Source organism: Trypanosoma brucei, chromosome 7, assembly GCF_000002445.2.
Source record: "Trypanosoma brucei brucei TREU927 chromosome 7, complete sequence".
Lineage (NCBI taxonomy): Eukaryota > Euglenozoa > Kinetoplastea > Trypanosomatida > Trypanosomatidae > Trypanosoma > Trypanosoma brucei.
The window spans coordinates 630229-645792 of NC_007280.1; the positions used below are offsets into that span (position 1 = coordinate 630229).

The 15564-nt window shown below is 48.6% G+C and overlaps 7 protein-coding genes across 7 annotated transcripts, besides 6 other annotated features; all 7 read right to left on the minus strand.

Moving 5' to 3' along the window:
• Window positions 1-15564: part of a sequence feature (sequence corresponds to BAC RPCI93-22O10) that runs on past both edges of the window.
• Tb927.7.2450 (hypothetical protein, conserved) lies at window positions 278-1735 on the minus strand (the record flags this gene model as incomplete). Its single annotated transcript, XM_840775.1, has 1 exon — window positions 278-1735. The coding sequence occupies one exon, from the start codon at window positions 1733-1735 to the stop codon at window positions 278-280; it is 1458 nt and encodes a 485-aa protein (XP_845868.1).
• Window positions 2630-3925, minus strand: Tb927.7.2460 (hypothetical protein, conserved; the record flags this gene model as incomplete). Its single annotated transcript, XM_840776.1, has 1 exon — window positions 2630-3925. The coding sequence occupies one exon, from the start codon at window positions 3923-3925 to the stop codon at window positions 2630-2632; it is 1296 nt and encodes a 431-aa protein (XP_845869.1).
• On the minus strand, window positions 4624-6780 carry Tb927.7.2470 (GTPase activating protein, putative; the record flags this gene model as incomplete). Its single annotated transcript, XM_840777.1, has 1 exon — window positions 4624-6780. One exon carries the CDS (start codon window positions 6778-6780, stop codon window positions 4624-4626), a length of 2157 nt encoding a protein of 718 aa, XP_845870.1.
• Window positions 7276-8427, minus strand: Tb927.7.2480 (hypothetical protein, conserved; the record flags this gene model as incomplete). The annotated part of the gene is made up of 1 exon (XM_840778.1): window positions 7276-8427. One exon carries the CDS (start codon window positions 8425-8427, stop codon window positions 7276-7278), a length of 1152 nt encoding a protein of 383 aa, XP_845871.1.
• Window positions 8704-10815, minus strand: Tb927.7.2490 (hypothetical protein, conserved; the record flags this gene model as incomplete). Its single annotated transcript, XM_840779.1, has 1 exon — window positions 8704-10815. One exon carries the CDS (start codon window positions 10813-10815, stop codon window positions 8704-8706), a length of 2112 nt encoding a protein of 703 aa, XP_845872.1.
• Window positions 11755-11824: a sequence feature (GA-rich).
• Tb927.7.2500 (proteasome regulatory ATPase subunit 1) lies at window positions 12084-13397 on the minus strand (the record flags this gene model as incomplete). Its single annotated transcript, XM_840780.1, has 1 exon — window positions 12084-13397. One exon carries the CDS (start codon window positions 13395-13397, stop codon window positions 12084-12086), a length of 1314 nt encoding a protein of 437 aa, XP_845873.1.
• Window positions 13484-13522: a sequence feature (AT_rich).
• Window positions 13992-14018: a sequence feature (AT_rich).
• Window positions 14257-14288: a microsatellite.
• On the minus strand, window positions 14865-15413 carry Tb927.7.2510 (endoplasmatic reticulum retrieval protein, putative; the record flags this gene model as incomplete). The annotated part of the gene is made up of 1 exon (XM_840781.1): window positions 14865-15413. The coding sequence occupies one exon, from the start codon at window positions 15411-15413 to the stop codon at window positions 14865-14867; it is 549 nt and encodes a 182-aa protein (XP_845874.1).
• Window positions 15425-15444: a microsatellite.

Consider the following 15564-nt stretch of genomic DNA (forward strand, 5'->3'; position numbering starts at 1 on the left):
CATGTCTTTTCTCTCCCACTTAAAAAGTACGTTCTTTCCGCCAAGGTGTTAGAAAGCACAAAAGTGTTAAATCGTGATCACAAGGTGCCACAGAAGCTAACAGCAAGTGCAGTAAATATTTTCAATGAACACAAGCGCTAAATTGCCAGGACACAAGCTGCACCGGAGGGGGGGGGGCATTCAAACAAAGAAATAGAACAGAGACGCGAATGCAATCAAGAGGTGACTCCTCTTCTTCCTTAAAGTCAAGTCATAAAACCGTTGCGAGCTCCAAACTTTAATTTCGTTGACTTACATTTGTAGCGGTTGGTTTCGGGGGACGCCAGGAAGGCGTTCGTAAGTAAGAAAGAGGGTCCAATGGATCTGGTTGTGCCAAAGCCCGCTGAAACACCTCCGTCGCCGTCTGCACGATATGAAACGGTGGAGCTACAGTAGGATCACCCTGACACTTCCATGAAAGTGCTTTTTTATTCCCCGAAAGTTCCTCCCCGGCATCGTGTGGAGACCTGGCGGATGAGGTGGTCCAGCCACGACGACCTGCACGGCTAACACCACCCGCCATGGCGCGGCTCAAGCGCCCCATAAGTAGCACAGCTTTAGCACGGTTTTCGTGAATCTCATCTTTGTCCTCCCTAACTTTATTAACAGCGGCCCCAAGGTCTGTATTAAAAAGGTGATCGCGCGTCATACCGGTGAAGTCATCAATAATCTCGTCACCATTGGCGAGTACGGTGCCCTCCAGTTCACCTTGGATGGGAAAACTCAGCAAGATATCGAGTGCGGCAGTACGGAGTTCGTACGGCGCAAGCTCACGCCGTTCAAAGTCGTATAACCATGTACTTAGCTCCTGCAAAATACCGTTTTCGATTAGATACCGCTGAAGCACACGACAATGGGCATACGCAGCAACACGGTCACAGATGCGGACACGTTGCAACGGTGGTTCGTTCCCAGCCATAGCACACTTATCATCTACCCGCGCTTTCCGCATCGCGTCTACCACTGCAGCGGCCCTTTTGTTCAACAAATTCTGCTGCGCCTCCACGGACAGCTTTTTTGGCCGCGCACCATTCGTTGTTGTACTACTCAGCTGAGTGCCCTTTTTGGTGCCCTTGCGAGTCCGATTCTCCAGCACGTCGCTTCGGTAATCCTGCTGAAAGGAATCCAACAACTCCGAGGATGAAGCCTGGTTTGTGTCAGCGATACCCTCGTCCACTAAACGATAATCGGTACGAGAACTTTTCCGCCTGCGCTTCTCCCTGGAATGTCGCACACCATCTTTAGTGTCAAATCCCTCATAGACTTCAACATCAGCAGAATAATGTTCGATGTCATCCCTATTGCGTTTGGACTTCCGACTGCCACGCTTCCCTTCCTTAGTTTTGTGCGTGCTCCTCCTACTCTTGGATCTTTTTCTTGGTTTACCTCTTCTATCATCTTCGCCTCCGTGTGCCCGGTGCAACCGACGCTGCAGTTTTTTCCACCGTTTGTACACCTCGGGACCAAACTCTTTGGCATCCGCTTTGTTCTGAATAAAACGCAACTCATCATCTGTAGGTGTCTGGACTGCTTCACTACTAGCAGCAGCACCACGGTCACCAATCCCAACCACCTCCGTCTCGTCATCATTTTCAATACTTAAGTTTAGAGGCCGGTCTCCTTCTTCACCCACTTCACTGTTTTCACCACCGGATGACAAAAGCAGATCCAACACGTCATCGTCATCACCACTCATCTTTCTCTCTCTCGCTTACACGCACACACACACAAACAAACAAACAAATCTGTGAGAATTACTGCTGTTACTCTTTTTTCCCCCCTTTTTTTACGCCTCTGCACCTGAGATAGTTCGCTTACCTATCCCTTTTCTCCCAATACTTAAATGTTTTGCTTCTGTCGCTGCCGATTTAGACGTCTGTGGGGCTGGGATTTTGTTTTTCCCTTCCTTTACTTCCACGCAAAATTTATTTTGTAGTTTTATGAATGTTCTATCGTCCGATTATTAAATGCAACTATGTATATAGTATATTTGAAAGCTTTTTTTTTATGTGTGTGGACGATTTCCCCCTCCCAATCCCTACCTGAAATTTTTCCACCTATTGTTACGTCCATTTTAACGCCGTGGCGTGCAGGGGGAAAAAAAAAATGGGGAACAGCGAAGGTGCGCGATGTGTGAAAAAGACGACGAGTGGGGAAGGAACAAAATATCCCGAAGTTCACTAAAGGTGGCGCAGCTGTTAATAATGTGGGAACCGAAAAGGGGACAAAGGGGTCCCAACATGAAAGGCAACTTCCAAGCATCTGAACCGAAGTAACGCATGTGTAGAACGTACAGACGGAAGGAATGTGCTGCCGGAAAGGGGTTTTGGTGACTCAAAATGAAGGGAAAAGGAGTAAATACAAAGCAAACACATACATGTTAAGGGCAGAGTTTGAGCACGCGGAGCAAAAGGTAAAATACACGCTGTCGTTTGCTTTTTATTCTCCGCTTTCATTTTCCCTTCATGATCCACACACCTCAATGTGCACCAACTTCCGAGAGAGCATCACACAGAATTTGGATTCATGCAATGCAACAGCAGCCACCCTCAGATACACACAGGTAACAGTATCCAACAAACTTACAAGTTCATAGCTGAACACCACAAAGCACATCACCACGTAGACGAGGAGCTTTTGCACGCTTCTGCCGCCGCTGCTGTTCAGACAAAACTTCTATAGAACCAACAATGTTGGGATCAGTTGTGGAAAGTTCATCCCTACGCCATTGGAGGAGGCGCCCAACCAACACATTGCTCCGTGTCATCGACGGAGGTGACCTGTCTGCCGGAACACTTTGAATATAGAGATAATAAAACCGCGAGGTGCCGTTGAAATTGAACGACCCTCCCGGTTGTCCCCGTGATATGTTCCCGCAGGCTGAGAGAGAAGTCTGAAGCGAGGGGGAAGAAATGGCGTTGCCCACGTTAAGTGAAAAGCACAATTCAGTGTTGGTGCTTCCGACAGCAGGAGTTGACGGCGTAGTAACTGATCCTAGTGACTTTCCACAGGGCCCTCCGAGACTGAGGGTTGATCCTCTTCTTGCGTCATTCCACGAAGCCGCATCCACTTGCACAGCGCGCAGAATTTCAGATTCACGCTCCACAAGATAACTAAGTTCATCCATCCCACTGACTATGTGGGTGTTCGTGTGACTATGTCTCGTGGAGGTCGCGGTGTCTACACAATCAATGGAAGCGGTGCCCCATTCTTCAACGAGAATAAGAGCACAACGCCAACGACGTTGCAGACATCCAAACAGCCAATGGCATAACGGCACCTGATGACCCACCGCACGCTCAAAGTGGTGCAGATAGCCGCCTCTGCCATAACCACACTCAACAACTACAAGGGGAACTGCCTCGCACAACTCCGTTACGGCAGTTGCCCTGCCGTGCATGCAAAAAACTGCCAGATCATTCACATCCATGCAGTGCACTACTGTAAGTCGATTAAGGGCCTCAAGCAACACCCCTCGCCGGACTTCACTGTCACAAGAAGACACAGCGCCATCAACTCTGTCAATTCCGTCTCCCACCACGAAGTTGTCACTGCCGTTTCCAACTCCACACCAACCACTCGGTGTACCTGGGTGCGTGCTCCCGCCTGAAACGGCCTCCAGATGCTCCATGAACCGCCGCATATTGAAACCTGCGCCACCAGGGGCGAATAAAAAGGTCACCGCACCGCCTTTGCTGAGATGCGAAGCTGCAACACGACTCGCCCAGTGAGATTTGCCGCTTCCCGCCATACCACCCACAACAAGGACATCACCCCTCTTTAAGCCACTTCCCGTGGCGTTGTGAAGGATTGTGGGCTGCAGGCACACGTGTGGGGCGTTAAGGCGCCGGACTAATGCTTGAGCACTCTCACGGTGTGTGGACATATCGAATATTTAACGCTCCCCGTAAAGCACTCGGCTGGGTTGCTAAAGGATACATGTGAATGAGCATAAGTGTTGGTGTGTGTACAGAAAGGAATGAGGTGAGCAAAACGGGTGAAAAAAAAAGGGAAGTAGAGGATGTTGATGGAAAGAATCGATCAAAGTAAGGGGAGATTGCACAAAAAAAAAAAAGAAATACATTCCAATCTCAAAACACCCATCGAACACGCATACAGTGTTGCAACTAAGTTTGCGCAAGAAAAATTACACGCTGTGCCCCCTGAAAGCAGCAAGCAGAACGGTTTCCAAGACTGAAACTAACCGTTACCCACATGCAATAACAGTATATACAGAGGCGCATTACATCGAACAAGCATTGAAAGAACCACACACACGCACAATCAATACCACACACCTCAGAGCGCAGAAAGGCCGAGTATAATAGTAGCACGTGCCCGCAGACAAACCGGTAACAACATACGGATTTCATTGTGCGTAACTAACACAACAGAGGGTAAGAAACTGTCGGGTCACTCACAATACTTTGTTTTTCAGGTTTTATATCTTTATCAAATGCGCGATCACGGTGGAGGCTCGCGACGGACGGCAGCGAAAGCTCGGAAGAAAAGAGTAGAGTCAGTGAATGCGGTAGATTGTGATTATAGCGAAGGGGTGTGGCAAGACGAACATTGGAAGTTAAATCACGTTGTGTTGCCTTCCAAAATCTGTAGTACTTCTTCAAGGGTTGGCAGTCGGCCTCTGCGAAACACCATCCCTCCGCCCAATGTGGTAACATGCTTCGCCACCTCCAAGTAGAAGTCCTGTGAAAGAACAATAACATGACGCACGTCCAACTGGCACGACGCGCTATTAACGAACTTCAGCAGTTCGTCGTGCGACAAATTCATCTCAAGAATCTGTGGAGTAAAGGCCTTTAGCAGCGCAGCAGCAACAAATATCTCAAACCGCGGAGTATAGGGGCAACAAATGATGACATCCCACAGGAGCATAGCATCCTCTACAGGGAATTCTCTTTTGAATAGCACCAAAAGCCAACGAAAGCAGAAAAACATATCATCAGCCCCTTGTATCCTCAAATGATTAAACAGAAGGGGCGCGGAGAAGGCCACAAGTGCTCGCAACGCGGTAAGATGCTGCTCCATTCCCCTTTTGACATCTTTAAGAATGTCGTTGCAACAGTGGTTTGCAATAAAACAACTAAAAATCATAAACGCCTCCACTTCGTCTTGGGCCAGAAGAGCAATAGGTGAAAGGATATCGCTCATGCCCTGACAATAGCCCAAGTCAAGGTTCAGCATCACGCGCGATAAGAGCACGTTGCGCAACATGCACAGTTTCTCGCCACACTCGTCAGCATATGCGGGAAGAAAACGGTCAGTCCGGAGTACATCCTTTTCTACTGCTACGCGCGCTTCACGAAATACGGTAAAATTCTCCTCCTGCTCGGGGAAAATGCTTTTCCATTGTCCTGTAAGTACCTCATACCTGCGCCTATATTCATCCCGAACGCGCTGACGTTGCGACTCTGTTGAACTGGTATGGCACCCGTAAACGTCCAACATGAAGCACCAAACCTCCAGCCTTATATCGGAATCTATACCACCCATGTACGCAACTATCTTGGCATGTTCAAACCTCTCTACATCTACGCGCCGCTCGTCGCCCACGAAACAGGTGTTCCACTCATTTGCAGTTAGCCTAGGACCCATTTGCCGAAGGTTCTCGCACCGGGAAATGCGAGGAACCTGAAGTTCGACCTGAGAAATCTGTGCAGCAACTCCCCCCTCTCCATGAAAAAAGTCGCCTCTTTCATCCCCTTTCGGAGGTGTGTCGGAGCAAGGGAACAGGAGAGACGGGTCCACCTCCACGTTGGAGGCAAACTCGTCCCTGCTGTTGGGAGAAGGCTCCAGGAGTGAATTAAACACGTTAGTGAGTTTGGTCGCAACCGTTGCCAACGGATTGCTATCCTTCTTTCCGTACAACATTATCTGCATATCCCTGGTATCCCCAGTTTCGTGAGTTGGAGGTTGCAGTGCAGTGGGTGTACCAGTACCCGAAGCAGTTCCCCAGAGCTCGTTGAGAAAAGAAGAGCGCGTATAACTACGAAGCTTGTTTAAGTGGCTCATTACGGTAGTTCTCTCCTCCTCAGAACTTGAAAATTTTGTTGTCAAATTCTTTGGGTGGTGACCGTACACAATGAAGTCATTTGTATCAAGATGGCTCTGCGACATCGGCGATAAGACCCTCATCTCCGCTAAAAAGCTTGTAAGGCCCCCTTGGCAAAACGAAAGCATCACAATTTCTGCTGAGTCAAGGCGATACACTTCGATAACACTCTTACCACCAACGGACGCCACACGCCGAATTTTATCAATGCATTTCATCTCTATACACGTTATGTGAGACAATTCAGTAGAAGAATCGCCTGGCTTCCCTACCACAGTAACCCCCAAAATCGGAGAATTTCTTGGAAACGCAGGCAGAAGCTTGGGACACTCACGAGGAATGTAAGAGTACGGAACCCAAACGAGGAATATGTCCTCGGTGTGTGCCGGTACATTCTGCGATGAGCCTTCACGAGGTGGCTGACCTCGTGACGGCAACTCAGCAGCGGTAGCGCTTATATCCACATATGTGTTATTATTCGAATTCTTGTTGCGGCCACTTGCCCAATTCATGTGCTTATCGTCCCTAACCAACATTAGCATTCCAGCAGGGCTTTTCTTACCGCTCCCACGGTGGGCCTCGATAACAATGTGAGCATGCGATGAAATGATATCCGAAAAGCTGACACGGCTCAGCAACTGGTCCACGAAGACTTTACTACCAACATCCATCTAATCCCCACCACCCTTCCCCAACCTTTTCCTTCACCCGTTCGCCTAATCACTAGTGTTTACTGTCCTTAATACGGTTCTTGAGATTATATTTCGGTTACACCCCAGCTCTGGAAACTACTGGCAGTTCTAATGTTTCTCTATTTATTCGTCTCAAAATGAAGGAGAAAGTTTGCGGCCCGGCAACGCAGTTCTTGACAAATACGATGAAATAAACACTTGCGCAGGAACCCCCGTGCGTAAGCTAATTTTTAAAGGGGCAGCAACTTATCAGTCACCACAGCTGTTCTACACTCGACACCTCTCCGGTATTCCCCCCATGCCGTCGTCGCCTAGCCATAACAACAACAGTAGCGTTTCCACGTGATCATTAATATTGCACATCCGCCTTCACCACCATATATGCGCAACACAAAAAAACAAAAAACAAGCATACCATCTATGGTAATAATAACAATAACAAAGGAAAGGAAAGGGGAAAACGTGCGTGTCACGTCACTCAACGCGATATATCAAATGCACACCCAGCTCAGTTTCCACTGGCGCGCTTACTTCACCACTTTTAAGGGAAAACGCAACGGTGTCAAAGCCCTCCGTGTACGTTCCGCTCTCCACCATGCCCAGATCTCCATCACGCTTGGCAGAACCGCATTCGCTAAAGTCACGCACCACTTGTACGAATTCGTCCAACGACCAGGTCTTCCTTTCCTTGTGCTGAGCAAGTATCGCCTGTGCTAAATTAATGGCGTCAGCCCTTGATCGCGTGATCTTCTCTCCCTTGTTTCTCGGTGCGAGAGAAGAAGGACGGCGTACATCCTTGTGTTTTACGAGTACATGGTAGAAATGCCGCTCGGTAGGTGGAGGCGCCCCTGCCTGAACAGAGGTTTCTAACACCCCATCACATGTCACAACCTCTTTAGTTTCTGCGGCAACGGATTCAACCACCGTTCTGTCTACTACAACATTACCCTCTATTCGCTCTTCATTAGAAACAGCTCCCGACGTTGAAGGTGAAACCCGAGTGTCTCCCAATGTTCCATTCTGCTGATCCTCCTCCACACACTTCCTTTTTCCCTCCTCCGCTTCTTGCCTCTCTTGTTCCTCTCGCAACCTCTTGGACGATGATGGAGGCCCCAGTTGAACCTTGTAGACCCGAGAGCTAAACCCGAACTGAATGCTGCTCCCAACGGGAGCGGGCAGCGGTCGCCTCTTCTCGATGCGATTGCCATTTAATTTTACACCGTTAGTTGAGCCTAAGTCCATTAACACAAAACAGCGTTGCCCACCATGAAACACAAGGACGGCATGAACGCTACTAATGGAGGGATGCTCAAGAACATAATCACAAACCTTACTCCGACCAAACAAATAAAACGGAAAACGATGCAACCCTAGTGCGGGTAAAGGTAAACCGTCACGTGTACACTGCAAATGACATGCGACTGAAGGGAGCGCGGCCCAAGGAGGGCATTGAAAATATGAGACCTGAGCGTTAAGTTTGGTAGGGTCCGTTACACCAATAATGTGCTGGGGAAGCTGCTTGGCTGCTTCCGTTAGTTCCACTACCTTTGGAGGTGGTGGTTTAGCAATCTCCGCCGCCTTCTCTACTGCTGCAACACGTGAGAGAAGACCAGTAGAGGTAACCATTTCCTCCACCCCTCGCCCTCCACGTTTCACTTATCTTGCTTGAAGAAGTTACGTCAGCCCCACCTGCACAAACAGGATGAAATAAAGGAGACATAAATAATTGGAGAAGAGCGGTACTTCGAACAGAATTATTGTTTTCTGTGCTCAATATAAAGCAAAGGAACAAAAAGAGCACCGCATCAAAAAATCGTTAGTGTTGGTATTAGGGTAGAGAAGAGTCCACTGGAGAAAAAGAATACCTCCATTTTGTCCACACCACACACCCATTCCATGCGGTCAAACAGCGCTGTTGCCGTTCCACTTCTTAACTCGTTCACGGTGGGCCCAACAGCTGTTCTGCTTTAGGCCCCATCCGCGGTATGGATCTGCCAACGAACGCATTACTTTTGGGTGCATCGAAAATGGATGCGCCGTTCGTCTGTGATTCATGAACACCATCTCACCGCCGCGGCCGTAGAAATTCCAACCACTTGCTGTATCGTGCAGACCCTTCGGTATCGGCCGCGGGTCTCTCTCCGGGTCGTCCTCCACGCAAAAAGCATTGGCTCGCTTTGAATGCAGCAAAGTAAGCCGCTCTCTAAGTTCGGCATCCATTTGTTCGGTGCGCTGCACGGTGCGTGAACGACGACGCGAGGCGAAGTGCCGCAGCGCCTCCTTCTTCTCACACTTTTCAATCCGCTGTTGTTGCAGTTCCCGAAGGCTCGCGGCGAGTTCTTTGGGAGGCGGCATGGAGCTGAACATCTCGGCGGGGAAGACGTGCGGAAAGTGAAGAATTGTGTAATAGCGAGCCTCCAACGAAACGGCACTGTAAAGGTAGAACAGAAGAGCCACAAGGTGCTGTCGGATGCGGCGCTTCGTTTCGGCAGACTCAAGTTGTTCATGCTGCCGTAGGTGCTTCTCTTTTGTGGGAAAGAGTTCAGGAACCTGCCGCAAGAGGTGCAACGCCCTGTCCCATTGGCCTAGTTGCACCAGTGCCGGTCCTACAGTTCCCATCATACAATCTGTAATAACGATATCGTCTCGCTCAAGGAGTAACTGGTCCAACAAGACTACTACCTGATCAGGGTGGCACACCACATCTAACTGCAGGGTTATCTGCACCTTTTCAACTCCACTTATCTGCTGTCGTTTGGAATCCATATGATCGAGGTGGGAAAGCTCTGGTTCCTCCCCGGAATTAGTGAGCGTCAGCTCCCTTGTCTCACGGGGAAACGCAGAAAATAGCAAGTTTAGCGTCAAAGGTTTGAGGGGATGGCTGGTCCTTACAAGCGGGTGGGTGCATCCGGAGAGATAACAATCTCTGAACAACCTTACTGCCTCCTTCCACCGCTTTTGGTCTCCCAATGCATTTAGCAACTGTTGCATCTCACTGCTCGTCATAATCAGCGGCTGGAGAGCCACATCTCCACTGGTGCTTGAAACGGATGCTGGAGCTACCCCATCAACCGAAATTGATGCACATCTGGGTGTATGAGAGTCCTGCTGAGCACAAGGCATCTGACGCCCCCATAATTCGTGTAGACAACCCAGGGCCAACGTCCACTGACCATCCCGTGCCATCGAATACATCATTGAGCGAACCGCCTCTGTAGTAAGCCGTTTGTTCTGAAGGCTCCCACTATCAATTGGAGTCCTCACGCGACCTACGCCCGGCGTAGAGCCCGGAGCTTCGGCAACAAACAGAGATGCTAACGTGGGGTTTGTTGGCTTTGTAACTATGGGTTCCACCTTCTCCACCGCCACGTCTCCTGTACTTCTGCAGATGGCTTGTATGGCCTCCGTCCAAGACCCACTACGCGCCGCAGCCTCCGCTATTATATGCGACATCCGCTCCTTCTCCTGGAGGCTCCCACCCACCTGCATAAAGTTCTCAAATACGTACCGCGCCTCAGCAAGCATACCAAACTCTGCCAAAAGTGGAATAAGCGTCTCACCCATGTGGTGCCACGTGAGTGCCGACATCTTCACGCGGCGTTTGGCCTGCAACAAACACTCATAACCCTCCAACGGTCGACCCAAGTGCACGTATGCCCAAAGTAGTGTGACCCACACACCGTCAGCTTTCACATCACCCGCGTAAACCTCATCACGCAGTTCATTGAGAAGTTTGACACCAGTTTGAATACGAAAAGGTGAGACATTATCAGCAGCAATACCCCGAATAACTCGTTGATAGTCCAGAGTGGTGCGGCCAAGAAGGGCGTAACGTGCCCGAAGAACCTCCAATGCGCGAGACCAATCATGCGCTTCGAGCGGCAGCACCAGCCGGCGCTGAATAGATTTCACAGAATGCGCCGTTAGTGCTTCGTGCCGTGTGCGGTAAGCCGTTCGCCGCTTTGTCCAGAATTGTGTCGCATAGCCGCCGTGGCGGCCTGCCTTTTGAAGCATAAGCCAAAAAAAACTAAGGTGCGCGTTTCTTTCCCGGTTCCGCCCGCTAGCGCAACCTTCGATAGCTCATAAAAGGACCACCTCACACATGCATTAAAAGTGAAGAAAAATGAGTGTGAGAGACAAAAGGAAAGTAATGAAGCAACAGCGAAAGGGGCAAGGTGGCTAAGCGTGAAATAGCTGTATATTTGAAAAATGGGGAACTGAAATCATGCAGTGACAACTGTAAATTCAAATCCATGAAGACCTCACACGTCCCTCGTAGCATCACCCTTCGCAAAAAGCTCGTAAGCAGAAAGGGAAAAAACTTCAGTGCCCGTAAGCGATGCTGCGTTCCTAAGACACGGCACCATCTTCCTCCACAGCACTTGGAAGTCAAAACCGCAATGATCACCTCCACTTGCAGCAGCCGTCAACAAAAATGCGGGAAACAGGAATGCCACCGTTTCCCGTCACATGATCACATAACCTCAGTGAACCTTTGGGGCAAACAAAAAACGCGAGAAATTGGCGAGGAGGCAATAATTTGTGAATACCGCAGAAACGATGAAAGAATGCTACCAATTGAAAAATAAAAAAATATGCATAGTGGAATGTAGAAAAGATGGTAGAGGTAGTAAACTTGCTCCGTTTCACCGAGAACGGTAAGCACATTTCGGTAAAGCGAGCAGAGATGCGAAAGAACGGAGGGTACCTCAAAAATACCATTTATGAACCCACCAAGCGAAGGTGCGCTACAGCACAGGATGTCTCTGTGTGACCTTCGTAAAAAAAAAAAGAGCCTTCACCATTCGTCAACTCCCTTTTTCCCTCTCCAATCTCCATACAGTTAAGGTTGCATGGGGTAAATTGTGAACACATACCTCCCACCTTCCCTTTTCAGCTCCCGGTACAAAGGTAAACGAATACCCACGAGATAAGAATTGCAGCGACTGATCGGAAAGAAAGCAAAGAAGAATAAAAGTACGAAAAAGGGAGGAGAAAAGGAGGACAAAAAGAGGGGGAGGAACACGAAAGTACATGAGGTAATGCAACGAAGGGGGGAATCAAAAACGTTACATTCCCGCGTGAGTACGTGCGCAAAATGGTGAGAAAGCAGCATCTTTCCCTTCCAAAAGCACACATGCACACACTGCTAAGGACGTTTGCTATTCCACAACATCGAGTCTCACACCACTTCCACAAGGCAATTTTCCTCTGCTAAGTTATTATCTCCCCCTTTCTGTTCACTTCTCCACCACTCTTTACTTGCCCCGCTACCACTACAGTTAGTTGTACACCATGTATTTGGCTGTTGCGCTGAACTTATGGTGGCCCTTAATCACTTTGTTAACGGCATCCAAGAAGTCTTTCTCGTTAATTGTCTTGCGGCGCGCCCTGATGGCAAACATGCCTGCTTCCGTACAGACCGACCTCAAATCGGCACCCGTTGCGTTCGGGCACAACCTCGCAATCAGTTCGAACCTGATCGCCTTCTCACACGAGAGTGACTTGGCGTGGATGCGAAGGATCTTTGTTCGACCCTCCAGATCCGGCAGACCAACCTCAAGTTTGCGGTCCATGCGACCTGGGCGTGTGAGGGCGGGGTCTAACGTATCAGGACGGTTCGTTGCCATTATAACCTTTATATTACCACGTGAGTCGAAGCCATCCATCTGGTTCACCATCTCAAGCATCGTTCGCTGAATTTCGTCGTCACCATCACCACCACCTCGAGCACCACCAACAGCATCCACTTCATCAAAGAAAATGATGGCTGCCTTCTTGGTCCTTGCAAGCTGAAAAATCTCCCGAATCATTCGGGCACCCTCACCAATATAACGCTGAACCAGCTCGGAACCAATCACACGAATAAAAGTCGCGTCCGTACGGTTGGCGACAGCCTTCGCTAAGAGCGTCTTCCCCGTCCCCGGTGGACCGTAGAGCAACACACCCTTCGGTGGATCTATACCAAGCTGTGTGTATTTCTCTGGGTTAGTGAGGGGTAATTCCACGACCTCCCGAATGCGGTCGATCTGCTCCTTTGCTCCACCCACATCATTATATGTAACGTCTGGCTTTTCTTCTACCTGCATCATCGATACAGACGGGTCAACACGAGGTGGGAGGGGTATTTCGATGTGAATGCTGGAATACCCAACTAACACACCCACACGCATGGATTCCTCAATGTCCTGACGGGCCACGCGGTTGCCAAGTTTCACCACGTACTTGGCTGTGTCACGAATGGCTACAACGTACTTCGCATCGTCCTGACCTTTGTTTATGATACGGGTGCAACGAGCAACATGAAGGGAGTTCTCAGACCGCATCACCTCCTGGTCACTGTTTAGATCCCACTGTACGGGTGGTGCAAGTCCAAGTTCATTATCCCGTGTGCCAGCGAGTTTGTTAACCGCCTCTGCCTTTGTCTTCACAAACTCCTCCAACTCCTTCACCGTGGCGTGGTATGGTCCCGAGCCATATAGTTTCAATAGAGCAATGTCATCTTGGTCAAGTGGAATAATCTCCTTTTCTTCTTCATTTTCCCCCTTGATGCGCACAGTGTTCTTGGTTTGACATCCTCCCTTCTCGCTTGCCATTACCCTAACTTTACGACCAGGATGGGTTTTCCCACTCCCTTATTTTTGGTCAAGAAGACTCTGCCACAAAAGGAAATATACGCTCGTTAATAAATAAATAAATATATATATATATATCTTTTTATGTATCCGTGCGCGTTCGAGAATGTAAGTGTTTTCCACTGCGCCTTGCCCCCACCGTTTCTCCCTCCGGCTACACACCCTTGTTCCTTCACTTTTTTTCTTATTTTTCTCTCAAATACCACCTCTACTACACTTGCCCCTAACCTTTCTACACTAATGATCGAGTGCTTGTAAGGAAAAAAAAAACGGACAAAGAACCTGCGGAGATAAAAATGAAATATTAGAAACGCCTGGCACGGCTAGTCACGTCCGAATTCGCGAACACAAAAATAAGTGAAAATGCTGTACATCGCCTTCTCTACTTTCCCGGTGCCTTTTTGATCCTGCTTCATTTCGTTCACTCCAAATGCAAGCGGTGCAGGCGCGAGTGGTAGCCTAGTGAAACAAAGCGAAGCAACAACGAGCGAAGGGAAGGGGAAAAAGAAAAGAAAGAACTGATAAGCCTGCAGTTGTGCACGTCCATGTAAAATGTATAATTTATTTATTTTAATTTATTTTGTGTGTAGTACACGGTTGGGGTGCGAGCTGTAACATCATTTACCACACTTGGAATGAAGACAGTTAACGAGTTTTTGTTTTGGGGGCTTTCATAGTGGGCACTACCTTAACTAAAATAGGAGATACACCGCATTACGCCTCAACACTAGAATGAAGGGGAGGGGGGAAAGGAAAGAAAAAAACAAATGTCGAATGTAAAGTACATGATAAATGAGACAATACACCAGTTAAGCGGCAAATATATATATATATATATATATATATATATATTGCTGATTTGTGCACAAAGAGGAAAAAGAAAAAGGGAAGTAAAGCCCCGCTGCAGAACCTTCTCCTCTTATAACCGCAACAAAAAATACGCAACCAGTTAGCTATAAGTTCATTGCCGCCCCACCAAATACAAACAAGAACAACCTCCAGTACAATCTTCTTCCAATTCTCTTCTCCCATTCCGTCGCTCCTTTTCTTTCCTTTCACTTTCTTTCTCGTTTACCCTCATCACGGAAAACCGACACCTAATTTGATTTCCCTCCATCCCCCTTTCCGCCCACACTTTTGTTTTAAACGTATACCTGACGGCCGCTCGCACATTATAGCATGGAAGAGAGGAACGAAGTGGTAAACCCCATTTTTTTTTTTTAGAATGGGTGAGACCCACGACAGGTAACCACAAAGAAGAAGTTTAGAAAAGTAAAGTAAGAGGTATCCCCGTAACAAATTTCGAATCGAACCAACATGTAAAAATACCTGCAAAGCCGCATCACGCGGGGGCGGACAAGTAATGCGATGCGTTTGTGAAGCACTGACGGAAATGGCCCCTAGGAAACAGAAGGACAGCTGGAAATATCAACTCTTGGGCACAAACTTTGGTTTACCCGCACTCCACGGAACGTAGCGATGCCTGATCATATGTCGAATACGCTCACCGACTTGTATAATGGTAAGAAAGATAAAGTACAAGAGAAGGACAGGCCAAAAGACGGGAATGTCCAGAATTCGAAAAAGTGTGAGAAACGTGCAAACCAACACGGACTTCATCATACTACACCACACCACAAATTCTTGCATCCGTGGAACGAAAGGGCGAAACTCTTCATCGGGAGATGCGGCAGTGTGAGGGAGCTGCCCCTCACTCCCCAAATCCTCATCTGCGAGCGGGGTAATAACCTGCACCAGAAGAAACAGTAAATGAATGCCCAACACGTAACTGATCACATAAAACCCACCACAGAAATAGACACGAAGGATATACAGCGAGAGCATGAAGACGAACATGACCCAACGCAGAGGCCGGTGCGGGACAGTTTGGTCAAGGAGGCGTGACCACGTCATCTTTATATTATCGGTGAATTTGCGGGCTGCCGACTTCTGTCCAATAATGTCCTTCGACGACATCGCTGCCCTTTTTGTTGTTGTTGTTGTTGTTTGGACTTCCTTCTATGTGCTTTTCCACTTCAGTCAGCACTCAGGCAAATGATTAAAACAAAAAGCCACAACGGTGAGAAGACCCTACACACTAACGCTGTCAACCCTCTGTCTTGCACAA